General features: G+C 37.3%; 4 protein-coding genes across 4 annotated transcripts; all 4 read right to left on the bottom strand.

Moving 5' to 3' along the window:
* Nucleotides 1–16,350: 16,350 nt before the first annotated feature.
* Nucleotides 16,351–17,091, bottom strand: LOC130648552 (uncharacterized protein K02A2.6-like). Its single transcript, XM_057454605.1, has one exon. The coding sequence runs from the start codon at nucleotides 17,089–17,091 to the stop codon at nucleotides 16,351–16,353; it is 741 nt and encodes a 246-aa protein (XP_057310588.1).
* Nucleotides 17,092–17,181: 90 nt separating this feature from the next.
* Nucleotides 17,182–20,325, bottom strand: LOC130648551 (uncharacterized protein K02A2.6-like). Its single transcript, XM_057454604.1, has one exon. The coding sequence runs from the start codon at nucleotides 20,323–20,325 to the stop codon at nucleotides 17,182–17,184; it is 3,144 nt and encodes a 1,047-aa protein (XP_057310587.1).
* A 2,889-nt stretch (nucleotides 20,326–23,214) lies between these two features.
* On the bottom strand, nucleotides 23,215–24,114 carry LOC130648550 (uncharacterized). Its single transcript, XM_057454603.1, has one exon. The coding sequence runs from the start codon at nucleotides 24,112–24,114 to the stop codon at nucleotides 23,215–23,217; it is 900 nt and encodes a 299-aa protein (XP_057310586.1).
* Nucleotides 24,115–24,142: 28 nt separating this feature from the next.
* Nucleotides 24,143–25,145, bottom strand: LOC130649381 (uncharacterized). The gene is made up of 2 exons (XM_057455652.1): nucleotides 24,940–25,145; nucleotides 24,143–24,772 (listed from the first exon to the last, which is right to left on the bottom strand). Exons 1-2 carry the CDS (start codon nucleotides 25,068–25,070, stop codon nucleotides 24,289–24,291), a joined length of 615 nt encoding a protein of 204 aa, XP_057311635.1. The 5' UTR covers nucleotides 25,071–25,145; the 3' UTR covers nucleotides 24,143–24,288.
* Nucleotides 25,146–27,661: the final 2,516 nt, after the last annotated feature.

Genomic DNA, 27,661 nt, shown 5'->3' with positions numbered 1-27,661 from the left:
ATATTTATATATGAGAATAGGAGTAACTACACCGAAATGCAGATGTAACTAGCCTTTGTAGACATAAATGTTAATGAAAAAAGGAGGTTTCTCTCCAAAGAATAAGAAGCAACTGGAGAACTTCTGTATTCTCCCCCTTACAGGGATGATCAAAATGCTAATGGATTTCGGCTGTTCTGAAAGAAACATCTATGAATGCGGAAACATGAGGATTGGTGAAATTCACTCATGCTTGGGATCTGGTGCGGGCCCTTGAGTCTGCCTCCTGCAAGACACCGACCGCATTCAGTGACACCATCCGCCAAAACTAATAAGTTTTGTTAAATGTTGGAAAAACGACAGACGACAACTATAAATCGTATTGTTGTTGCTTTCACCTACTGACACAGAGCCCAGGGCTAAGAAAGGTAGACTTGGAACCCATCCCTTAAAAAGGTTGTGACAAAGAATGAAAACCAGCAAACCTGGAAACAGAAAAGGTTAATGACCTTAGAAATGAACACTTGAGAAATCGTATCGTATTGCTTGGGCTGACCAAGAAACTGACCCTTAGAAAGGTAAACTTGGAACCCAGCGGCAGCAACCCAGAAAACCATTACATATTGTCTCGAACTTAAAGAAGTAATTCACTACACCATCCAGTCAACATTGAAGTTGACCTTTGTGTTAGGTCTCTAAGTAAAGTAAAAAGAAAAAAGTTTTATTCTATTTGTTATTTAGAAAAAAAGAAAAAAAATTACAAAGAGGTGGCTAGCCACCACAAGGATGAATTCAACCTGTTAGGTCTTTGGAAATAAGGTAGAGGTTGTACTCCTCTAGAGAAAATGCCTCTAAAAGCCCCCCTGCTAATATTATTTTTTTTTTACTGGGGTAATAAGTGGAGTCGTCACTCTCCAAAGACAAGATCTAGTACCATCAACCCCCCTTGCTAACTTAATTTTTATTTGATTTTGTTTTTATTTTTGACTGGGGTAATAAGTGGAGTCGTCAGTCTTCAAAGACAAGACTGAGTGTAGTTAAGCCCTCTTGCTGAATCATTCTGGTGAAAATATTCTTATCTCAGCTCTCCTAAAAAGACAACATATGACTCGTAACTGTTAATAAGGCGGTCATCACAGAAAATTACTGCTCTATCGTTGCAATGTATCCACCTGTGAGCCATTTGGTGGAAGGCTATGGTTGTGTAGTGACCAATATTTAAGTTGCCACAATGGTTGATAATAGCAACAGAAAATTTTTACGAAATTTTACTTCTCCATCTACGGTTAAAAGTATGGAAATGGTACCAGGGTAAGCAGTAATACGAGAGGCAATTTTTGACACAAGGCCGTTGCCACAGGCAAAACATTATGGCTGTAAAATGAGATTGCACGACACTATCTCTTTTTTAACTAGAGCAGTTTTATGAGCGTTGCAAAAATGGAAGGCCTTAGTGTCTGACAACTCCTCGCTTTCAAAGAAATTATCTAAGGAAGATTGTAACGTAGAGTGCAGAAAGAGTTGGATGCATGGTGCTATAACTTCTGAGGAGCTGGTAATATGACATGAATTTCAAGTGGTGTTTGTCTTGATGCCAATACTAAAAACACTTCCAAGAAATGGAAAGTCTAATGACAGACCAGGTATGAGATATTAAAAAACCTCGGTGACGTCGTGCTCAGCAGAGATATTAAACGCACTTCCCTTCGCAGCTGAGATATGATGTCTCATAGCATACAAAAATGGGAGGGATCAACTGGACTTCTAGAACAGCCAAACTTTGAAGAACACCTACAAATGCTTCGCCTAACTTTGAGGTTGCTTGTCTGATAGAAATGTCTTTTTTAACTTTTGGAAGAAGAATGAATGCAAATTACAAAGTGCACACACAATGATAAACTCGACCAGTTAAGTCTTAAAATTTAAATTCTAGAGGTTTTGCTCCTCTAAAGAATATGCTCATATAAAGGAACACAATTCTTCCTTTTTCCAAGGAGGTAATTGGCACAAAAAAATTAAACAAACAAACAGACAGAGAGAGTAGGACAGGACTTCTGTAAAGGGTACAAGGGTTTCGACTAATATTCCTGAACTAAGGTACCCAAAATGTCTAGCTGACCCACCTCAAAAGAGGTCTGCGAACAATCTTCAGCAGACATTTCTTTCATCCATAACTTTTCATCTGTCCTACTCTGTACGATCTTGTATGACTGGGATAAGAAGTGGAGTCGTCACTCTCCAAAAATAAGACCAGTGCAGTCAAACCCCATTGCTGACATCATTTTTATTTTTTTTTTGTTTTTTTTTGTTTTTTGTTTTTTCCTTTTTGACTGGGGTAATAAGTGGAGTCGTCACTCTCCAAAGATAGGACCTGGTACAGTCATACCCCCTTGCTGGTGTAATTTTTTTTTTGTTTTTCACTTTTATTTTGACTGGGGTTATAAGTGGAGTCGTCACTCTCCAAAGACAAGACTACAAAAAAAAAAATTTAAAAAAATAAAAAAAAAAAATAATAATAATAATAATAATAATAATAATAATAATGTTAAAAAAAAAAAAAAAATACAAAAAAAAAAGAATAGTCAAACCCCCTTGCTGACACAAGCCGGAAGTTGCGGTGCTGACTGCAATTTACCTAACCTCTTCAAGAAAAAGGATGTAAGGTTGTACACCATTAAGCAAGCTTCGTTTGCAAGGGACCACTGCTCTGCCGTTGCAATGAAACCTCTTACCATGCACTTGGTTATAAGCAACAGGGGTGTAATAGCCATTGTTTAAATTTCCGGAGTGGTTAATTACAGCCCTTAAGTTGTAGTGCTTGCGACAAGAGACTTCACTGTCTACAGTGATAGGTATAGAAACAGTGCCCGGGTAAGATGTGACAGGAGAACAAACCTTAGACACAAGACCTTTGTTATAGGCAAAGCGTCTTAATTGCAGAACCAAAATTGAACTGCGCTCTGCGACCTCTTTTTTAACTGTTGCAGTTTGGTAACCATTAGGGTAGTGACAGAAGTACGAGTTGACACCTGACAATTCTTCACTCTCCAAAAAGTTATCTATGATTGTACAGTCGATGTCAAGGGCAGTTGAAGAAATGGACTTACTTGCTGCAAGCGCTGCAAGTAGTGCAGATTTTCACACGAGTGTTGAATAATCTACGAAAGAAAGGAAAGGCTAAGGACAACTCTGGTATGAGATACTCAAGAATCTCTAGGGCATCTTGCTGAGAGAACGGATTAAAAGCAGCACCCCTTGCATTAGAAATATGGCCTTTTAATGCATTTAGAAATGAAGAAGTGTTCACTGGAACCTTGGAGGAGGATAGTTTGTGTAGAATACTTACAAAACTTTTACCTATCGGCATGCTGGAATCATTTGCAGAGAGGCTGTGGCGACTGCGGGTAACACGGTTATAAAAGGATTATAAGATTGAGTTTGCATAACATGTGTTTCCCAAGTTTTTTAGACTGCTATTCCTAAAGTCAATGTTAGATGGCAATGCGACTGTTGTTTTAATAGACCTTGTAGCAAGTTTTTCGGGTTTTTTGATTTTACAAGATTTTGTGTGACTCGCGGAAGATTTCTCAGGGGGTTTTGGTTTCTTACATTCCATATTTGTAACAGAAGAAACTTCAGGAATGATTGGGACCTTTTCAAGCTCAACCCAAGTGGTAGAATTTCGATACATCCAGATGTAAAAAGAAGCACTAATGGAGATAAAAGTTAGGGATTTTAATAGGGAACGTAAAGGCTTGTTAGGGAAACCAAGGCGACGAAAACAGGTCCTTACTGATTCTGAACAGAAACCCCTTGTACCCACTTCAATGGCAAAGAAATGCACGATCCATCCATTGTTTTTCATAGCATAACAAAGGTAAGAATATTTGTTAACCTTTCGTTCGTGCTAATATTCCGTGTTCTCTTCACATGGACAAGTCAGTTCTAACATAATTACAGTTTTGAAAGAACTCGATATTAATAACACGCCTGGGCGTAGTTGTGTTATTGCAATGCATGGAATAACTAGAGGTCCTACAGGCACCCAATATGTGAGAGACATTTGAAGATGGTTTCTTGCACAGAAAGCAACTTTTCTTTCTCAATTCCCCATCTCACAAGATTGGTTGGAGAGGGAAGGGTGTCTAAGGTTGCCCTATACAAAAGGAAGTTAGACATTGTGGCAATGAAAGAATTGTTCTCCACGATAGATCGTTTTTCACATAAAAGCACCACTTTCTCCAATTGCCTTGAAAATGCAACTGTACAGCTCTGGCATGGTAAATATCTTTTTCATTTTTTTCAATGATATTAGAAACAAGGTTTTCAGAAGCATAATTGCCTTTTGGTGGTATATTTTTGTGGTCTAAGAGCCCTACGCTAGCTAGACTACTCTGATGCAAACCTTAAATCTTTTTTAAATTGAGCTGACTATCCGCTGAACGAAGTGCCTCACTAACTTTCCAATTTCCTGCCTTTAAATCTGGAACGCTCTTAGACGCAAAAGATCTGTTATGAATAATTGTTATCGTCTTCAGCTGAGTCCTCATCATATTTAATCATGTCTAATATTCTAATTTGGGGGTACTGAGTTGATACTGTGTTAATAGGATGGCCATCAGCAACTAGTTCCCAAAATCTGTTTATTTTATCGGTGACAATCAATGATATGTCATCAAGGTCCAGTGACAAAGGTTCACCGTAAATGTTTCTTATCATCAATTCTGGTCCTTTTTCCTACATGTTTGAAGAACGAAGCACAACACGCCAAGCTATGATTTCATTATAGAGATCTACATCTATATAACTGACTTCTTCTAGGATTTCCAGCATTTCCGCTGCTCTGTTGTGTACCAACTCAACTTGATCTAATCCAATTGTACGCCACATTTCATGAGATATTATTCCTGTAGGTGCAACTGCCTTGTGCCTTTAATTTTACTTTTGAGGCAAAATTCTCCATCTTGGTAATTTATGTCTAGATCTGACGTATTATAGCAGCTTTGGGTCTTCAGCAAATCAATCTGGATGATGCAATCTGGATACATTGCTCTATGCGACAAATCACGGTATTCCACCTCTTGATAAATCGGGTGGTTGAAAGCGTAAAAAAAAGGAAGAAATTTCATCCGATCAGCATCAACTTCCTTCCAATTATTTATGTGAACTCCAATTTTTTGGACGTAAACAGCTAAGACCAAGTTGATGATCATTTGATACACGAATGCAATAGTTTCGTTACTTATACTACTGCCCCAATTCAAAAACCCTTGAGCATTTTTAGGCTCTTTGTTAGCTGAATCTGTTAGGAACAAGTGACACATCTCACTCTCTGTTCCCTCTAATAATACGAGCAAGTGTTGATAAGACTTTTGGGTGTCCTTGGCACTTTGAAAATAATTGTAAGATTTTGGTGTCTTAAATCCTAGAACTTATTTCCCAAAGCATCTAGCAGTATTTGATCAAGAATTTTAGACACGCACTTCACCTGCTTCATGTGCAAATGCCCAAGTCTTGGGACGGTGCTTAGCCAATGGTAATAATCATTGTTGCTATCTTTGACGCGATTTGTGTAACAATAAGGAGGTCCGTCACTTCCAAGGATAACCCAAGGCCTATCAGTGTCAATAAGTTGCTGTTTGAGCTCATTTAAAGCAAACGCAACCATTTCGTGGCTATTTGGGTTAACCATTACTGGTTCCCCTATCTGTAACCTTACTTCGTTAGTAGTAACGTTCTCATCTAACGTCTGCTTTTTTGATGTTACTGGTAAACCTGAAGTAGTAAATCGAACATTTTCATTCACTTCCTTCATAACTTTGAAGAAACATAGATCACATTTCTTCTTCATTGACTCGAACTCTTTTCCGCATAGGGAGTTGGTACATTTTCTTCTGGCAGATGATTGTGATAAAACTTTCTTTTTAACATTGCCATTCTCGAAAGAAACATTTTTTTAAATTTTTTCAATGAACCTTACTCTCAAAGTTCTGAATGCTACGTTGGCTTTCTCAATGATGGCTTTCATGCGTGATTGCAGTTCAAAAGTGCTGTACACAGCTTGTAGTTTACCAGGCATCAAACTTTCGTTATGATAACACTCTGCAGTCCTTCACAATGTATTTCCCCATATCATCAAAATATGTGATCAAATCTATTTTGGAAGGAGTTTCAATTTTTTTGGCTCCTCTAGCTGCAATTTATGCAATGTATGTAGTGTAACTGGCACCGGGAGCTGCTTTACCATATACCACTGAGACAATTTTAGACCTAGAGACGAAAGATTGTACCACGTTCATCATAAAACAGTGTGGCAATAATACATTTTGATTCTGCAGAAATTTTCCACAGTCACAGCGAAGCAAAAAGGTTTTGTCTGATCTTCTACTTTAATACTAGCAATTAAACAAATGAAAGATGAGATCAATTTGTCCCGTTCCAGTAGAAAAGACTGTGAACCTAAGTTCATCACGTAAAGGCCCAAATTGAAAAGTGGTCACACAAATTAAGAAAAATAAACTACAGCATTCCAGCACCCAAACTTACATTTTTCATAACTAGAATGATCAAATTTAGTATTACAAACTAAAAATTACATGTTCCTTTACAGGTTACCTCAGAATGTGGCTTGGAAGTTGACGTCAAAATATTCGCACTGTCACGTAGGGAGATACATGGAAAATCCAAAGCACTAGCCACGGCCACACGAATTGTTCTTTATACAGCAACCTATGCTTTTAAAAAGGCCTAAGCAGTAGTAGCAAAGAGTCAACATACGTGGTTTTGACCTCCTTTGACACCTTTACCCCCTAAAACCCCCGCCTCTACCACCTCCAGCACCACCTCCACCCTCACCCCAGCCTTCTTTGACACCTTTACCCCCTCAAACCCCCGCCTCCACCCCCTCAAACCCATGCCTCAACCCCCTCCAGCACCACACCCACCCTAGCCTCCTTTCACACCTTCACCACATCAAACCCCCGCCTCCACCCCCACCCCGCAGTGAACATATACAGGATTTCGCTCCTTTGACACCTTTCACCCATAAAACCCCAGCCTCCACCACCTCCACCCCCACCCCCAGCCTCCAACCTCCCAAAATCGGAAAATCTGACGGCATCCGAAAACAAATCCGATTCCGATAATTCTTGCGCACGCGCACACGCCGATAGTAATAATGCTGACATCAACAAAATCTTGAGCATACGCAATTGAGTAATGGTATTCCTTACTGAAGGCTCAGACTGCGCTAATTGAAATCTACCTATAATAAAGATGAGTTGGTTCGGGAACGCCATTAGCTATACGACACCGTGTCAGCACCAGTAGCAGCTATCCTTGTAATAAGTGGAGTCGCCACTCTCCAAAGACAAGACTATAAATAAAAAAAATTAAAATAATAATAATAATAATAATAATAATGGAAAAAAAAAAAAAAAAAAAAAAAAAAAAAAAAAAAAGAATAGTCAAACCCCCTTGCTGACACAAGCCGGAAGTTGCGGTGCTGACTGCAATTTACCTATTCAAGAAAAAGGATGTAAGGTTGTACACCATTAAGCAAGCTTCGTTTGCAAGGGACCACTGCTCTGCCGTTGCAATGAAACCTCTTACCATGCACTTGGTTATAAGCAACAGGGGTGTAATAGCCATTGTTCAAATTTCCGGAGTGGTTAATTACAGCCCTTAAGTTGTAGTGCTTGCGACAAGAGACTTCACTGTCTACAGTGATAGGTATAGAAACAGTGCCCGGGTAAGATGTGACAGGAGAACAAACCTTAGACACAAGACCTTTGTTATAGGCAAAGCGTCTTAATTGCAGAACCAAAATTGAACTGCGCTCTGCGACCTCTTTTTTAACTGTTGCAGTTTGGTTACTAGGCACCTTAAGAAATAAGGACGGGAAGTTTTGAGGACGAGACAAAATGAAGAAAGACTGGATCGAGTACACTAATCTAGTACGTGAATAATCACCTTAAGAAAAACAATGTCAGATGGGGTGAAACAAGACAGCAAACATGGTGTATTTCCGAGACGTTCGAGAAAGTTTGCTTTTCGCTTATGACGATAACCTCATAAACGACGAAGAATTTCTGTTGTTGTTTGATTTGAACAGTAGTAAGAATTTGGATTATCCTTACTGGAAGTATCAGCCTTTTGATTTAAATTTATTGAGTGACGACGAGTGTCGAACATATTTCCGATTTTACAGAAACGATGTCTATTTATTGAACGAAAAGTTACATATACCTGAAGAAATAACGTGTTACAATGGCTCAGTGTTCAGTGGTTTAGAAGCATTTTGTGCGCTTCTCAAACGATTTGCTTAAACATGTAGGTATGCAGATATGTTTCCCATCTTTGGTCGACCTGTACCAGAGCTATCACTCATGAGTAATTATATGGTGGATTTTTTATACAACACATATGGAACGCTTCTACATACATTTAATCAACCCTGGTTGGCACCACAGCAACTGGAAATTTTTGCAGCTGCTATTTCGAATAAAGGAGCACCATTGGATCACTGTTGGGGATTCATCGACGGAACCGTCAGACCTGTGTGTCGCCCAGGTAGAAATCAACGTTTTTTGTATAATGGCCACAAAAGAGTACATGCTATCAAGTTTCAGTCCATAGTTGCACCGAATGGAATGATAGCAAACTTATATGGTCCAGTTGAAGGAAGAAGGCATGATAGTGGAATGCTAGCAATGTCTGGACTCCTGCAACAACTTCAGTTACACTCACGATCGCCCAATGGTAATCCACTTTGTGTATATGGGGATCCTGCATATCCATTGCGAGTACAGCTGCAAGGTCCATTTAAATGTAACTTGAACCAACACCAAAAAGATTACAACAAAGCAATGAGCCAAGTTCGCACCTCCGTTGAATGGGTATTTGGAGATATTTCAAAATATTTTGCTTTTATTGACTTCAAAAAAAATTTGAAGATACAACTCAGCGCTGTTGGGAAAATGTATATCACTTGTGCATTGCTAGCAAATGCTCACACCTGCTTGTATAAATCTATGACCTCAACGTATTTTGGAATAGAGCCACCACATTTGGAGGATTATTTTTTGTGAACAACAGTTGTTTTGAATAAATACAGTTGTCTAGACATTTTTGTGATATCTTTGTAAAAACATACTCAACAAAATATATATACATAAACAAAATAAATTCTGAGAAAATTATTTCCATCAATGTTGTTTCTTGGATTTCTATTGAAAATAATAAAAAAAAACAGTTTTTCTTAGAAATATATGCTGAATATTCTCTGCTGAGTTTAAAAAGGTTTGTTAGAAGCAATCAAATCAATAAAACTTTTAGTGTTAAACAAAACTTATGTGTCTGTTGTCGCTGTGACTCCATCTGTTCTCTAATAACTTAGATCATCTCCCGTTGTTGATTTTCAGCAGATGTTTGCTGTGCTGCTTGCATTTCATATTTTTGTTTTTTCAATTCCAACTCATCTTTTCTCAAACTTTGTTCTCTCTCACCTTTTTCCCTCAAGTATTGTATGGTATCAGTTCCAGAACTTCTAGTTTTTTTTGCTTTTTTCTCAGTATCTTTACCTCCAGCCTCTGTGGTTAGGTCCTTTCTTTTCTTACTTTCACTGAACGTTTCTAAAGCCTTCATTCTCATGTCGGATGCTGCATTAGCTTCTTTTTTATTTTTCTCTGATTGCTGGCTATCTTGTTCAGCATGTACCTTTTCATACTCCTTTATTTTCTCTGAAATATCTTCCATCGCATCCATAATTTCATCAAACTCAGGAGCAATACCACTAGCTTTCAATTCTTCTCAAGTTTTATTTTCGTAACGTGTTTTTAAAATTCCAAATCTTTCACGAACAGAACTTTGATCCGCTTTAAATTGTTCCGAATCCAGCTGATTTAAGTTTTCAGCAATAACTTTCCAAGCATTCCCGCTCTCTTTTGTTCGTGCTTTATATTTGTAGGGTTCAAAAAGAAGCACTTCTTTAACAACAGTTCGTCTTTACGATCGTTCCAAACCATATGTGACCTTGAAAATTTTAAAAAATAGTAGAAAAAGTAGCTTTCAATTTCGTACTCACAATTTTCTTTTTTCACAGATTAGCTATACACTTATATTGCACTTATGTAACAAATTTGGAGAAAAGTATATCCATAATGATGATTTTTACCTTTTTTGACACTGTTTGCAATTTCTTCATCCATTTTTATCAAGTAAAGCGAAAAAGAAAAACTTTGTTGTCACCTTTATTTCACGACGTGAAACCATGTGTCTTCACGTTGTGAACTTTCGCTAGACGGCTGAATAGGTGGAATCACCTTTGTTCTAAACATGCGCAGTGTTTAAAAATTACGTAATTCTAGGAAATTCCCGTCCTTAAAACTTCCCGTCCTTATTTTTTAAGGTCACTACTATTGCAGTAGTGACAGAAGTACAAGTTGACACCTGATAATTCTTCGCTCTCCAGAAAGTTATCTATTGAAGATTGTACAGTCGATGTCAAGGGCAGTTGAAGAAAGTGACTTACTTGCTCAGAGGTGCTAATATTATTGCAAGCGCTGCAAGTAGTGCAGATTTTAACACGAGTGTTGAATAATCTATCAAAGAAAGGAAAGGCTAAGGACAACTCTGGTTTGAGATACTCAAGAATCTCCAAGGCATCTTGCTGAGAGAATGGATTAAAAGCAGTACCCCTTGCATTAGAAACATGGCCTTTTAATGCATTTAGAAATGAAGAAGTGTTCACTGGAACCTTGGAGGAGGATGGTTTACGTAGAATACTTACAAAACTTTCACCGATCGGCATATTGGAATCATTTGTAGAGATGGCTGTGGCGACTGCGGGTAACACATAAAAACATTGCAAGATGGAATTGATGTAACATGTGTTGCCCAAATTTAGCAAGCCGCTGTTGCTGCCTAATGATTCTTGTGCAGGCAAGGTAGTGGAGCTCTTTGTTATGCCCTAGGGATTCGTGTCCTTAAAGCTAGCGGTCGAAGTTGCTTGTGGCTTGGATAATTTCTTTGAAACAGTTGTTAAAATTAAAAAAAAGGACACAACACATTTGAAAAGTTGAACAGAACTTTAACCAAGGGCAGGTAGGTTTCGACCTAAATATCTGAACATAAGTACCCTGGATGTCTAGCTGGGTCACCTCGAAGAGGTCCGCGGAAGGTCATCAACAGAAACTAGATATCCCTATCTTCCTAAAGTAAACTTTGACTACTTTCCGTTCAACTGTGCTTTTTTTTTGTTTTTAACTGAGGTAATAAGTGAAGTCGTCACTCTCCAAAGACAAGACCTAGTATGATCAAACCCCCTTGCTAACTTAATTTTTATTTGATTTTGTTTTTATTTTTATTTTTGACTTCGGTAATAAGTGGAGTTGTCATTCTCCAAAGACAAGACTGAGTGTAGTCAAGCCCCCTTGTTGACTCATTCTGGTTAATATATTCTTACCTCAGCTCTTCTAAAAAGAAAACATATGACTGTGACTGTTAAGAAGGCAGTCATCATAGAAAATTACTGCTCTATCGTTGCAATGTATCCACCTGTGAACCATTTGGTCGAAGGCTATGGTTGTGTAGTGACCATTATTTAAGTTGCCGCAATGGTTGATAATAGCCCTTACTCGAAAATTTTTTACGAAATTTAACTTTTCCGTCTACGGTAAAAGGTATGGGAAAGGTACCAGGGTAAGCAGTAATACGAGAGGCAATTTTTGACACAAGGCCGTTGGCACTGGCAAAACGTTTTAGCTGCAAAATGAGATGGGAACCACACGACACTTCCTCTTTTTAACTAGAGCAGTTTCATGAGCGTTGCAAACATGGCAGAAGTAGGCGTTGGTGTCTGATAACTCCTCGCTTTCAAAGAAATTATCTAAGGAAGATTGTAACGTAGGGTGCAGAGAAAGTTGGATGCATGGTGCTATAACTTCTGAGGAGCTGGTAATATTACATGAATTGCAAGTGGTTGATGTCTGGATGCCAATACTAAAAAGACTTCCAAGAAATCGAAAGTCTAATGACAGACCAGGTAGGAAATATTCCAGAACCTCGGGGACGTCGTGCTGAGCAGAGATATTAAATGCAATTCCCTTCGCAGCTTAGATATGATGTTTCATAGCACGCAAAAAATTGAACTAAATTACTTTGAGGTGACTGTGGCCACCATGGAAAATATTTTTCGCTGTCATCTTTCAATGGAATCATTAGGTAGCTACCTCTAGCTACAGTGAGAGGAAGAAAATCAATCCATAAAGTATCAAAAAGTATTAAACAAAACTCTTTCTTTTTAAATTTTATTATACAATTTTTAAATATTTCCTGAAACTCAAGGTGCTTCTTTTTTGTTGTTGTTGTATCGTGGAAATAAATTTAAGTCACCAATCCAAAACTAACAGGGGAAAATATACCTCTTCATTCTTTAAGGTATTTACTCCTTTGTGGTTAAAAACTTTTGTACTGTTGCTACTAACGTCTTTTTACTGCTACATGTTCTAAATCTGAACTATTTTATCATACGGTGCCTTTACTTGGAAGTTCTACTTTGTTTACCTACTTTCGCATGTTAAATTCTTCAACATTCGAACCTCGCAATAAATTTTTCAAGAAGTGAGACGTGCGAAGTCACGAATGACCAAGTGAACTTTTTTTCAATAGCGGTGGCGACCGCTAATGTAATTATTGTTTTTGGGACATTAAGTTTGGACATTTATAAAAGTATTCAAAAAAGATAAAAAAATATTTAGGGCTTCATCATTTTCTTTACAACCTTATTGCATTGTGTTTCATGAGCTTACAATAATGTGGTATAGCTAAGTTATGATACGTAAAAAACTACTCTTGAATGACCCTTTGAATGTGAAACCACATAATAGACCTTAATCAAATTTCGTGTTTTTCGTAACTTTTGTGTTCAGTATGGTAGATTAGTATGCGTGTCAACTGGCCAAAACAGCCATAAGTATGTGGGCAAGCTTGGGCAAATTTTTAAATACAATTTGTACTTTCCAATTAAAAAACAGTGCTTTTAATTCTGTTGTCTTGGCCACAAAAAGTAGTGATCTATATTTTATGTGGTTGGCCTCATTAATTCCAATAAATTTACCCTGTCAATTTTTTTCCAGAAGGGACAACATAGACGGTTCTAGAGAGTGGAAAAGCTTCCATTTCAGCTACACAAACCTTTTAAATTTCTGTTTAATAAGCAGCAACTGTTACATGGGATTGAACCCATATGAATATCATGTGAACGCTCTACTGACTGAACTACCAATCCCCAAAAGAAGACAACTCTCAAAGTGAACAGAGTTGCATGACTTTATTAATTATATTAAGCATAATGTATCTAGTAAACACTTTTTAAGCACTCTGTCCCAAAAAATGATATATATTTTTAGTTCAGAAATTAAGCTCTAGATCTCGGCCCTCAAAGGCACTGGATTTTCATGTATTCAGAGACCTTGCTATATATAATATACTATATAAAAATGTTTTCTGTTTCTATTTAGATTGCGTACAATTAAAGCGAGAGATGTTATTTTTCAATACGTGAGATAAAAAGAAAGCGGAACCTCACACCCCGCTGTTATTGTTTTTCTGTGAAAAATATGAAGCTGTTTTATAAATCTTGATAAAGTTAATAACTTGTTTTCGTTTCTGTAGATTGTTTGTTTTTGTTTACTGTTTGCCGTGAATTTGCAGCAGATTTATTGGCTTCAAGAAATCGGTTTTTATAACTAGTGCCGTTATTTTTACGTGAAAAAAACCCCACAAGCTGCTTCGTTCGCTTTCTTGTCTCCGAAAGTCTCTATTATTATCTGAGTTCCAAGTATTATTTTCCGGTTGAAAGAGTGTACCTTACGACGCGCATCCCCTTAATTCGGGACATTTTCCCACACTACAGATTGTACAACTCAATGTATTGCATTTCTTTCAAAATAAGGGTTTTAACTTTATAAAAGTTTAACTTTGCATGGATTTTTGCACTAAATTGATTATGAGATAACAAAACAGCAAGCTGTAGTGATTCGACTAGTCTAATGACTCTTATTTTAAGTGGTAGAGTTTAAACCCTCTAAGCCTGTCACACTCCATATAGCATACTTTGTATATTAAGCATGTCATACTCCATATATACTATACTAAAAATCTCACATTCCATATACTAAGCCTGTCACACTCAGTATAGTAAGCATGTCACACTCTGTATGGAATACTTTGTATATGAAGCATGTCACAGCAGTCTGTATGGCATACAACATATAGAATACTCTGTATGGCATAGTCCGTATAGCATACTGAGCATGGCATACTCCTTATAGCAAATTCTGCATACTCCCCATAGCGAATTCTGCATAACATACTCTCGGTATCTCACAATCTGTATGCCATAATCCTTTTTTTGAAATCAAACTAGTGTTCCCACACTCCGTATAACTACAATATACCTTGCATGTTTACGATGGATGAAAAGTAGGAAAATGACGTGCTTGTCTTTTTAAGTTGTTCTTAATGGTGATTATTTTCTACTTTTTTTCGGAAATAGTTTTAAACAGTCATATATTGCAATATTTCCACTTTAAGAACATTTGTTGGCAGACTTCGTATAGCTAAACCAAACTCCGTATAGCAGCTATACGGAGTATTACTACGTATAGAAACCACACACCGTACGTCGCATTAGCACCTCACCGTATTACATTAAAGAGAAACAAAAGCACTAAGGTCAACTATTGGTTAGTTTCAATTTTGCTTGCAACTTGCGTAATGCTTGCAACCTTTTTGTTCTAATTTCTAGTTCTATTATTTGTCAGTTATTTTAAAAAAGAAAAATCTAGATAGTTACACTCTTGCCTCAAAACCAGTGCAAAACATTATTTTTGCTTTCACACATTTCTGAAACATGTAATGTTCCCTGATCCCTTGAAACATAGCCTTTACGTGTTTACATCGCATGTTGACATTTACGATAAACCTCGTTGGCACATAATTGAAGAATGTAGATTATTATGGCAAGTTTGTTGCCTAACTTGGCAGAAATAATTGGTGCTCACGTATCGTGCAACTGCGGGATCCCTATGCCTCAACTGAGGGATCCCTCTATCTCATGATTTCCCGGACTGAGTGATATGACACACTAGTGTTTAGGTGTTAGGACAATTGTTGCGTATGTCAAAGTAAACCACCAAAAAAAAATAACGTCAGGGGGGGATTCTATAATTGCTCCATTTAACCTTAACAGTTATTTGGAGGTGGTATTGTAAAGTTTGTCTGTGAACTTGTTTTTGCGATGAACAGACGATGGTCTGTTGGCGAATGGTCTGATATGACATTTGTCAATTCATGCAGCTTTGCTACACGATTTCTTCTATGCAACAATAGTGAGCCTGAGGCTTCTGCCACTTCAAAAAAAGTTCATCTTATTTTGTTTATATTAAGTTGAGAATTTGTATTTTAACATCTATATAATAATAAGCCAGTTCTGTGTCTCTGTAACAGGCAAAGTGGATGTGTTGTTTTTTCTAAAAAAAACAGCCGCAGTAACATGTCACTATTGCTAAACTTTTATTTTTATTTTGTCTTTTGTGTGCTTTTTCAAATACACAACTTTCCGGTTTCGGAAAATAAAAAAAAATCATAATGGTAGCTTTTTGGAAGGTAAACACGAAAAACGGTGAATTTTACATAACTATGAAAATCTTAAAAAAAGAGTTAAACTTGTCAACAACTATATAAAACCTATACAAATATCGACAAAGGAAAGATTGAACTTGGTATTTCAATAAAAAAACACTAAGAAATATTATTTTTGTGCGTTTTTGAAGGAAAAATCTTGATTGTAACCGCTAAAAATTATGTTTACATGTGATATTTATCCATTTTTTTTATTTTCTCACTCATATAAATCTTGTTCTACTTAATTATAACGTGAAAGGAACTAATGGTGCTTTAGCCCATATATTTTTTTTTTGTTAAAGACCAATGCAAGTATCAAAAATCTCTCTTACTTTACACTGGCGTATCAATGATTTTTAACCTTTGCGGCTGTCGCTTTTTAAAACAAAATAAGATTTCGATTGCGCATTTTACATAACCAAAGTTATGCCGAAAAGAGAAATGAAAATTTTCAAAACAAACTTCACGTTATTATAACTTCAGAAAGATGGGGAAAAACAGACAGACAGAAAATGTATATACCACTTCTTAGACCGCCATCTTTATAATAAAATCACATGTACAAATCTCGGAAAGATATAAGCGGAAAACACAAACACATGGTTTTAAAGTGTAACCAATCAGAGAACAAAATGTAAACATAAATGGCGGATCTATAACAATCCTCCACCAATAGTCCACAGTTTAAACGTATACAATGCGGTTCAAGTCATAGTCCTCGAAATGCTTTGGTAAACGGCGAGATCGTTCAGGTCGAGAATTGGTGTCCTTGTTCACATCTTCTGCAACGTCTTCAAACGGCTCAGATGTCTCAGGAACAGGTAACTGGACCCTTGGCTCGATTTCAGTAACGGTTTCGTCAACTTCTGACGGTTCAAACTGTGGTAGCACAGCCAGAGGTGGATCTGTCTCTACCATTGCTGAATCAGCTAATCTCTCGCCGGTTGCAGCTCGCATTTGATCGATGTGGCGTTGAACGATTTTCTCTCCCACTTCAACATCGTATGTCACAGGTCCTCTCTTTCTCGAAATGTTTCCTCTCACCCACCGTGGTCCTTGACCAAAATTTCTAATCAGTACCTCCTCTTGGTCTAGAAATTGCCGCAGCGGTTTCAATCGATGACTTCGATTCTCAGAATCCATCTGTTTCCCCTTGACTGTCTGTTTCAGATCTGGTTTAACGAAATGGAGGGCACTCCTTAATTGACGATTGAACAGTAGTTCTGCAGGTGACCTGCCCGTGGTGGTGTGTGGTGTGATGCGGTACGTGAACAGCAAACGGCTTACTCTGGTCTCAATGGATTGACCATTCAATTCTATCTTTTTAAGACTGTTTTTCACAGTTTGGACGGTTCTCTCTGCTTGTCCATTTGAAGCAGGATGGTATGGTGCAGAAAAAATGTGTCTGATGTTATTTCGTTTCATAAATTGCTCAAATTCAGTGCTTGCGAAACACGGTCCATTATCACTAATACAAACTCCAGGCAGGCCATGCGTGGCAAAGATTTTGCGCAGTTACTCAATAGTCGCAGTGGAGGTGGAGCTATTCATGACTATTACTTCCACCCATTTTGAAAAAGCATCAACAACTATCAAAAACTTTTTGTTCAAAAACGGTCCCGCATAATCCATGTGGATCCGCTCCCAGGGTTGGCTTGGGTATTCCCAGGAATGTATTGGTGCTGCAGCTGGCATTTTTTGGTGGATTTCACAGGTTTTGCAATTTTTGACGGTTAACTCAATCTCAGAATCCATCTTTGGCCACCACACAAAACTTCTCGACAAACTTTTCATGCGAGTGATCCCTGGGTGAGACTGGTGAAGTTGTCCAAGCAGTTGTGGTCGTAACGAGCTTGGTATAATGACACGAGAACCCCACAGCAAGCATTGGTTGTCGATGCTGAGTTGATCCTTCCTTGAAAAGTACGGTTGTAATTCTATTTCTCGGTTTACTTTCCAACCGTTGGATATCAAGTCCAACACTTTGCTCAGGACTGGGTCACGACTTGTATGTAGCTTAACATCAGCGGAGGTTAGTGGTGCTTGCACTAGGTCCATCATGTGAATTGCACTTTCATTGTTCGAGTAATCAGAACTGTCTGCTTGAAGTGGAAGGCGGCTTAGACAGTCAGCGTTGGCGTGATTGACACCTGGTTTGTACTCCAAGACGTAGCTATAAGCAGACAGCAGGAGGGCCCATCTCTGAACACGAGCAGCTGCAAGCGGTGGAATTGGTTTGTTTTGTCCGAATAGTCCCAAAAGAGGTTTGTGATCAGTTATAATTCTGAAAGACTGTCCATAAAGATATTGATGAAGCTTTTTGACAGCGAATACTATGGCTAAACCCTCTTTCTCAATGTGGGCATAATTCCTCTCTGCTGGAGAAAGAGTCCGTGAAATATAACATACGGGCTTCTCGGAACCATCATCCATTACATGGGCGAGAACAGCACCTATCCCATAAGGAGAGGCGTCACAGGACACAAGGATCGAACGTTGGGGGTCAAAATGCGTCAGCAACGGTGCTTTATATAGTAGAGCTTTCGATTCGGTAAACGCTTTTTCTTGTTCGGTTTTCCAGTGAAAGGTTGTCCCCTTTCTCAGCAGACGATGCAGTGGTTCAATCATTGCAGAAAGGTTTGGTAGATAACGATTATAATAGTTGAGCATTCCGAGATAAGCCTTTAACTGTGTAACATTCTCTGGAGGGGCTGCATTCCTTATAGCTTTGACCTTCTCTGGTGAAGGCGATATTCCTTCCTTGGTAATGTTGTAACCCAGATAAGTCACCTCTTCTGCTAGAAATACGCATTTGACTTCCTTCAGTCGCAATCCAGAGCTTTCAATCACTTGCAGGACTGACGATAAATTTCTCAAATGTTCCTCATCATCCTTACCAGATATTAAAATATCGTCTACTCGCACTTTGGTACGTGGTATATGGCGGAGTCGCCTGTCCATTTCCCTCTGAAAAATGCCGGTGGCGGAATGTACTCCATACTGAAGTCTTGTGGGGCGGTACAAGCCACGGTGTGTGTTGATTGTGAGGTATTCTCTTGTTTCCTCGTCCAACTCCAATTGCTGGTATGCATGACTCAAATCCAGCTTTGTGAACTTTTCACCCCCTGACATTGAGGCGAAAAGATCTTCAGTTCGCGGAATTGGATAAGAGTCACAAGGTGCAGCCTGGTTTATTGTCTGTTTGTAATCGCCGCATATTCTGATAGTACCGTCCTCTTTCTTTACCGGTACGATAGGGGCTGCCCATCTTGAATATTCAACTGGTTCATATATGCCATCTTGTACAAGTCTATCAAGTTCAGTGTCGATCCTGTCTTTTAAGGCATACGGGACTGGTCGTGCTTTGCAAAACTTTGGTGCGACAGAGGAGTCCACAGGAATATGGACTCTAAAGTCCTTCAGCAATCCCATACTTTCCGTAAACACGGCGGCATGCTGTACTAATATTTGCTGTAGATTGGTATTGCTAGAATGCTTGACCTGGAACAAACTGGGCCAATCTAACTTGATTACTTTTAGCCAATCTCGACCTAACAATGAAGGAGATTCCCCGGGTACGATAGTCAATGACAGTGTGTATTTCTGTTTTTGGTGTTCAACGTTTACAGCAGCTGATCCCAAGGGTGTTATGATTTCCCCTGTAAAAGTTTTTAACTTTAAGTTACTAGGCTGGATGGTCAACTCTGGAATGCATTTCCGTAATGTTTTTTCACTTATCACCGACATCGATGCACCGGTATCGACCTCCATCTTGATGGTTTTTCCTTCAATACTGACATTTACAAAAAGCGGTTCAACTCTGCTCCCTTCTAATTTATACAGGTTAAACATATCGGACTGTTCAACAGTTTCTTTGTAAACATTTCCTTCATGTTCGGACTCCAGTTGGTTTATTGGTTTCCGGGGTGGTCTGGATTTCTCATCATTTCGTTTCTTTTGACGACATTTTTTAACGGTGTGTCCTTTTTTGTGGCAATAATAACATTCAGCATCCTTGAATGGACATGCCTCTGCTGTATGTTTTGTCCCTCCACATCGATAGCAATCCCTCCCTGGGTTGTCTCGGGCTCTCTCCAAAGCGTGGACACTCTCTGGAATGTTGCCTGTCGCTTGATGTTGGAGAATGCTTTTGGAGTAGCTTGCTGCTGATTCCATAGAACATGCAATTCGTAGGGCTTTGGCTAAGGTGAAGTCTTTCTCACTCAGGAGCTTTTGTTGTATTTTTTCCTCCTTAATACCACAAACAAGTCTATCTCTTAACATGTCGTCCAGTGTTTCTCCATACTCACAATGTTCACTGAGTCGACGCAAAACTGCCAAGTACTGGGAAATTGTTTCAGAAGGTTGCCTATCACGAGTGTTGAATCTGAATCTCTCAGCTATCGAATTGGGAGTGGGATATAAATGATCTTTCATTAATTGTACTAGCTGGTCATAAGATTTGGAAGCAGGATCGTTATTTGACAAACCTCTCAACAGCTGGTAGGCTTTGGCTCCACATGAGCTCAGCAGGATTGCTCTCTTCTTGGTGGCATCTGCAATGTCATTTGCTATGTAGAACTGATTCACTCTCTCGATGTAATTGTTCCAGAGTTCCGTTGCCGGATCAAACTCTCCAATTTTTCCGTAGGTAGCCATTTCGGTAATATATCCTCGTCGCCACTTATTATAACTTCAGAAAGATGGGGAAAAACAGACAGACAGAAAATGTATATACCACTTCTTAGACCGCCATCTTTATAATAAAATCACATGTACAAATCTCGCAAAAATATAAGCGGAAAACACAAACACATGGTTTTAAAGTGTAACCAATCAGAGAACAAAATGTAAACATAAATGGCGGATCTATAACACACGTGTGACTCTTTTGAGAATTCACGTGTTAGCTATAAACACTTGCGACATGACTGATGATATAAATTTGGATATGTCCCTAGATAAATTTAAACTGTGGAGTACAAACGCCTTAAAATCTTTTCTACATGTAAGAAACAAAATCACTGATGGATCCTTTGAAGAACTAACTGCCAGGTAATTTTCTGCCAGGTATTTTTTCGTCTATTTACAAACTCAGTAAAAAATTTTCTTTCACTTTCTTATCAGCGTATTTTAAACGATTTCAGAGCTTATGCAGCTTGGTGTGATAACATTGATGTTGACCCTGAACTTGAACAGATTGAGAGAGACGTTTTGGAGGAGTATCGTAGTAAACTGACGTTGAAAGATACCGTATTTGACGACCCCCTTGTTTTAAAAGACGGGTGGATTGGAGAGCACAGTAAAAGTGGCATTAACTCGTGGCCTTCGTTAAATTATCTTGACATAGCAAACTACATCGGCTTGAAACAGCCTGATTTTCTAAGGCGTATGCAAAGTGATTACAAGCAAGGGAAATCGTTCACATATTTCGCATGTCAGTTTGTTCGTGAGATATTTATAAATACAATAAGCGAAGACTCAAAATATTGTATGTTGAAATGTCGCGTAGTTCCTTCGCAAAGAGTCAACAACAAACCCTACTTTGTTTGGGCAATAATTGTAAAAGATACTCCAAGTCGACCTGGTGGACAAATCATAAGTGCTTATTGCTCGTGTACCGCTGGGCTTTATGGTGCATGCAATCATATAACAGCTATGTGTTTCCGCATTGAATACGCAGTAAGAGCGGGCATGACTAATCCTAGCAAGACCAGTACATTATGTACATGGAACGTCCCTTCAAAAACGAAAGTAAATACAAAAGCTGAAGAGATTAGTGAAATACATTTTGATAAACCACACTACATGAAAGATCACGAGGCTAGTCAAAAAATTATCGAAACTAAAGCAAAGTTTAAGTTATTTTCACCATCTGATCCCAGTCGTCTAAAAAAGCTTCAAAATAAAGATAACATCAGAACAGAACTATTCGCAGTTATTAAAGACGACATCAAGGGCAGTACCTTGTGGGAATGTATGGAAGGCATTAGCATATCTAGAGAGGTAGAGAAAATGAACTCAAACAAAACAACTTTGTTAACTTTACCTGCCGAAGCAGAAACGTTTTTAGAAAATAGGAAAATAGACAGCGACCAAAATATTACTTCATTCAAAAAAAGCCTTGTTTATACTGATGAACATATTAGATATCTCAATGAGGCAACAAAAAATCAAAATCAAAGTTCAGAATGGCACAGTCATAGAAAGGGTCGAATCACTGCATCGAATTTCCACAGAGTATTTACAAAAACTACCACACTTCAATCAACAAAAAAAACAGTTTCCGCTGATGCTTTAATTTCGGACCTCATGGGGTATAAAGACAATCCTACAACACATGCATTAAAACATGGAACATCTTTAGAGCCACATGCAAAAAGAAAATATCAACTTTTAAATAAAAAAAAACATAAAAAATTTAAAACACAAGACTGTGGTCTTGTTGTATTGAAGCAATATCCTTATATAGGTGCATCTCCTGATTTGCTTGTAGAATGTGAATGCTGTGGAGCAGGGTTAGTAGAAATAAAATGCCCGTTTTCAATCAAAGATCAAATTCCCACTAGCAATAATCTCTCTTATTTACATGAAGTTACAGACGAATTAGGAGCTAGGGTGACATTAAAAAAGAACACTAGTTACTATTTTCAAATTGAAGGGCAAATGGGTATAACAGGCCGGCTACTGTGACTTTTTTGTTTATACCCACCATGGATATTTTCAAGAGAGAATTCCATTTGTTGAAGACTTTTGGACTGCTTTATTAGAAAAACTAGATTTTTTCTGGACGCACTACATAGCACCTGAATTATTACATAAAAATATTATCAATAAAGGTTCAACTATATGTTCTACTTCGAAAAATAGTGAAGATGACGAAAACCAAAAGAAAAATGAGTACATCACTTCCATAAATAATGTAAATATCATTCCTATAGCATCTTCAACATCTAACTTAATTATTGGAGAAACTCCAAAAAGAAAAATGAAAAAATCAGAGCCTACATTTCAAACGCATGTTAACAATAAAATAACAGTGGATTGCAATAAAATAAAAGTAGAACCTCCTAATTCAAAAGTAAAAACTAATACAATGTTAACATCACCAGTGGATTTTGTTATTGCAGCAAAAGAAACAATATCAACTAATACAAGTGTCATAAATGTAAACAACAAAAAAACGATTAAAAAGAATCTCACTAAACTATTACCAACAAAAATTGTAAATGTAACAGATGAGCAGTGCACAAAGAAAAGAAAGAACAAAGATAACTGTGACAACAAAATCACCAGCAAGGCACCTAAAGTGGAAAATAAATATTACTGTGGATTGTGCAAAAAAGAACTCCCATATGCACCAAAATCATTTGACGAAAACAGTATTGGTTGTGATAAATGTCCACTATGGTATCACTTTTTCTATGTTCAAATAAAATCAGAGAATGTTCCACCTAAAGATGAAGAGTGGTTTTGTCCAAATTGTAAATAAATTCTAAAACAATGTGTATATATATACGTTATATAGCTAGGTTATTTATTATATATTTACTTTCCATATATCGGCTTTTTGAGGTTACATAAGGCTGCACAAATTATAATGATGTCATCTAAGTGACATAAAAGAGTTATAGGAACTTCTTTTGCAATGAGGTGAAACTTTTTCAAACGAGAAATAACTTGTTCAACCAGAATTCGCAACCTTGCAATTTTAGTGGTTTTTCTAACATCTGCTTGTGACATTTGGCTCTGACCTCTTTTACCTGGTGGAACAATTATATTGATACAGCGAGCTGCACATTCATCAGCAATATTGAATCCTTTATCAACCATTACATCTGTATATGGTTCAACAAAGTCTAAGTATCCAGATTGTATTGTTAATTCTTTGTCAGAAATGCAACCACTATATGCTTTGGATATAAATGCTATATGAGAATTAGGTAAAACTACAACCAATATTTTAGCAGTGTTATGGTGCTTGTAACTAGACCAGGTTTGCCGTTGTGCTATATGATTTTTGGGGGTCTGAATGAATATTTCAGTACCATCAGCTATTGAATGAAGATTTTGAACATCTCTGAATCTTGGAGGTCTTGTAGCAGCAATATGTCCATAATCAGGAAAGTAAACAAATGATTTCAATACACTTGCTGTTGCTTTTACCCAAGTTGCAAATATGCGACTAGATATAGTAGCAGAAATACCAAATCTTTGAGCTAAATCTTGCCCTAATAATCCAAGCCTAATTTTCATTAGCATTATCAGGAACTCATCTTTGACACATAACTTTGATTTAGGACCAGATTTATTTGGTGTCCTTTTATATTTTCTAACTAGGGTAATATTGGTTTCTTTAAGTCCTCTCCATTTACGTTTGACATATGGTGTAATATACGAACATAGTTTATCGAATAATATTCTGGAAGTAATTCCAGTATAAAACATAACATCTTCATCAGAAAGTAATAGCAGCTCATTAACAGGTTTCTTGCATGTACAGTTTTTTACTTTCTCTTCCAGCTGTTTATTAAGCCTGTTGAGAATGTTGACTTTGTTAAGAAGAGCTTTAATAGTCAGCTGCAACAGTAACTTTTCCTGTTTATGTTGTGACGGGGCATTTTAAACAGTGCGACATTTTGCAAAAATACAGAAAAATGGTAAATAACTACTCAAAAACAGGAACATTTTGAACAGGTAGAAATAACTATGTGAAATAATTGGAAGACTATAAACAGAATTTATTAAATGTGCTTCCTTCTTGGTGAATTCTATTAGTGATGCAATCTGTAACTCTGTAACGTATTTCTCCTTTGCATTTTTTAATGTGGAAACAGCAACTTGTAAAGGGGATTCCATTTTATGTGAAGATTTTATCTGACGCATAACTGTCTCAGCTTTTTGCTTACAATTGTAACCCATATGCAATGATGGAAATGGGTGACTATCAGTAGGACTTTGTGAAACAAAGTGTTTGGAACATACTCTAGAAGACTTTCCTGGAAACCGCAACTTGTTCCTTTTTACTGCATCCATACGATTTATCATCTGTAGCCAGATTTTCCTCATCATACAATCCTTCTTCTCAGTTGGAAATGGAAACAATCTATTAAAAATAAAAGTTTATATGCATTATGGCTATGCAGCTTTAGTAGCTCTAGCTAGCTGCTATACATTGGCTGTAGCTAGAATAGAAATAAAACACTCCTTTTCCTTCAACTTCAATCAGTTTCTTTCAATAAAATACTAAAAATGTATGTAAAAAATGCTTACGTAAAAGGTGGTTCGCAAGAACATTGACTTTCACTATGACATACTTTATGAACGTTGCATATTGATTTACGCCATTTTGTTAATAAATAATCGCCATTATTACATCCTGTTACGGCACAGTGTCGAGACATTACAGCTAATTTGATGAACTTTCGATTAGAGTATCAATTTTCCAATATTGCTAAATGTTTTTGACAGGGTTTTAAAGTTTGGTCTTCTGGTAAAATGCAGTGTTTACCTACCAAAATTCTACCATTATGAATTTCGTCATTTATGAAGATGCGCGCGCATGATTTTTTGAAACCGGAAAGTTGTGTATTGATATAAAATTTTTGTTTTAAAAAAGTCATGGTTAATTTATTTTATTGTTCGCGTAAAAACCTTTCTGTAATGATGTAAACTTTATTACACAAAAGTCACGGGTAGTTAATTTTTATTATTCCCTAAAGCACTTGTCTATTGTCTACTGTTATATGAAAAACATATTGGTTTTATTTATTCCCGCTTGAATGATATTAAACGAACGAAACAAAACGTTTTGAAGAAAAGAACAAAGAATTTCGCTTTTTGGCTAAAACAAATCATGTGACAAAATAAAGTGATTAGTTAGGAATTTTATTGCATGCGAATTTAAATTTACCGTGACGGGAGCTTTGTTATAAATTGTTACACGAGTAAAGTCACAGGCAATTAACGTTGTTATTATAGTTGTCAATTTCGTTCAAAATTTTTAATTGTTTGCGTCTTTGAAATGAAACTGACAACAAATGATTTTGTGATCAGAAACATGGAATAAATTTTTAATGTTTTTGAGTGGATATCTCCACGAGATTTCGCTTAAAACGAATGAATAAAATAAATTTTAAGTGGATTATTCCAAGGCTTTATATAACTAGTCTATATTATAATACCCGTATACGTCTGTCTGTCACACAAAATGGTGCGGCAAGTAGTGAGAGTCACGCAATGTATAAAAAGAACAGGCGAAGCCGTGGATTTTCCACGGGCCACTGTCTAGTTTATTAAGTAAAATTCGAAATAATAAAGCTAATATAAAGCCACATTTTCTTATTCTTACTTCATACTTCCTTCTCGAAAGCCGCCTTTTTCGATAAATTTTTTCGGATTAAACCCAGTTTGACGTCATCTCCCGGATGACAAAAAAGGCCTCCTGAACATGTTGCCGCAACACGATAACTTAGAGATAAAGAAGAAGAGTAAATTATTGCAACAAAGATTAATTTTGGTAATAATTATAAAATGTTTTTTTGTGCTATGGCTTTTTGCAATAAGAATAATAGAAGTAGCGCTGGAAAGCATTCCTTTGGCAGTCTTCCAACAGGCAAGAAAAAACGAGCTGCGTGTACTTATTAACAGAGTCGATACCCTTTCAAAGTAGAGTTTTAATCACTAGAATGTTTTGATCAACATTTGCAAAAAATGCTTTGGCAATTCTGAATCTCTGTCTACTTGCATTAGGCCATCTGAAAATTCTGGTATAGGTGCTCGCTCTTCTGCGTCGTGTTTCTATTCTTTTCTGTTAAGGAAGAATTGTGCTTTTAGAGGCATTTTCTCTAGAGGAGTACAACCTCTAGCTTATTTCCAAAGACCTAACAGGTTGAGTTTATCATTGTGGTAGCTTGCCACCTCTTTGTAAATTATTTTCTCTCTGTGGTACACTAGGCAGGGGATTTATGGGATTTTATTTTGTTCTGCGCGCGTTGTTGATTCTTCTTTCTTTCTTTCTTTTTTTTCTATTTTCCTTTCTTATATTAATCTATTTTAATTTATTTTCGTGTCACGTTTTATTCTCATATCAAAGAACGCTATAGGCCCTGGGATCGAGGTTGCTTGAATTGTTATTACAATAGGGTTGTGTTTTTGCACCCATTCTTTCTATGTTTACTTCTGCATGGCAGTGATTATTAACGCTGCCAAGAGTCTAGTCATAAGATGAAGTTTTCCGCAAATCTTCAAAATTAAAAAAGGTATTGTCCAGTAAAAATATAATAATAAGCATGAGTACTGGCCAAGCTTTTGTTTCGTCATAATCTTCTCCATATCTTTGATTGTATCCTTGTGCAACCAATCTTGCTTTGTATCGTTCCACATTCCCATCAGCGTCTTGTTTCTTTTTGTATACCCATTTGCTACCAACAACTTTTCTGGTTGGAGGTAATTCAGTCAACTCCCATATTTCGTTTTTGCGTAGAGAATCCAATTCGGCTTCCATTGCTTGCATCCACTTGTCTGCATCATGTCCTTTGATTGCTTTAGAAAATGCATTTGGATCTTCTTCTTGAGTGATGTATACCCATTCTCCGTAACGATCAGGAGGCCGTCGTTCTCTTACTTGGCGCTCTTGCTCCTCCTGTATTTGATTATCTGTGTTTTCTTCACGAGGTTGTAATTCGATCTCTACTTTTGGTTCGTCTATGTCACGGTCGTCTTACAATTCACCACAGATTTCATTGAATGTCACATTTCGGCTGTAAAAGACTCTCTTCTTGTCGTTGTCATATAGACGATATCCCTTGATTCCATCACCGTATCCAAGAAATACACTCTTCTTGGTTTTTGAATCAAGTTTCTTTCTTTCATCTTTTGGTACGTGAGGATACGCATCACATCCGAAAATTCGTAGATTTTCGACATTTGGTTTATTTTCAGTTAATACTTCAAAGGGTGTCTTCCCTTTAACTGCTGTTGTTGGACATCGGTT

Source organism: Hydractinia symbiolongicarpus, chromosome 7, assembly GCF_029227915.1.
Source record: "Hydractinia symbiolongicarpus strain clone_291-10 chromosome 7, HSymV2.1, whole genome shotgun sequence".
NCBI classification, from domain to species: Eukaryota; Metazoa; Cnidaria; class Hydrozoa; order Anthoathecata; family Hydractiniidae; genus Hydractinia; species Hydractinia symbiolongicarpus.
Note: the sequence above shows the minus strand (reverse complement) of the source record. Positions and strands in the feature narration are given on the sequence as shown.

Bases quoted from the DNA above. Each gene is read 5' to 3' on its own strand.
- LOC130648552 (XM_057454605.1), bottom strand. From the start codon at position 17,091: ATGAAACGAAATAACATCAGACACATTTTTTCTGCACCATACCATCCT.
- LOC130648551 (XM_057454604.1), bottom strand. From the start codon at position 20,325: ATGGCTACCTACGGAAAAATTGGAGAGTTTGATCCGGCAACGGAACTC.
- LOC130648550 (XM_057454603.1), bottom strand. From the start codon at position 24,114: ATGTTTTATACTGGAATTACTTCCAGAATATTATTCGATAAACTATGT.
- LOC130649381 (XM_057455652.1), bottom strand. From the start codon at position 25,070: ATGTCTCGACACTGTGCCGTAACAGGATGTAATAATGGCGATTATTTA. The intron at 24,773-24,939 runs GTAAGCATTTTT...TATTTTTAATAG, and splicing joins TCTTGCGAACCACCTTTTAC to ATTGTTTCCATTTCCAACTG.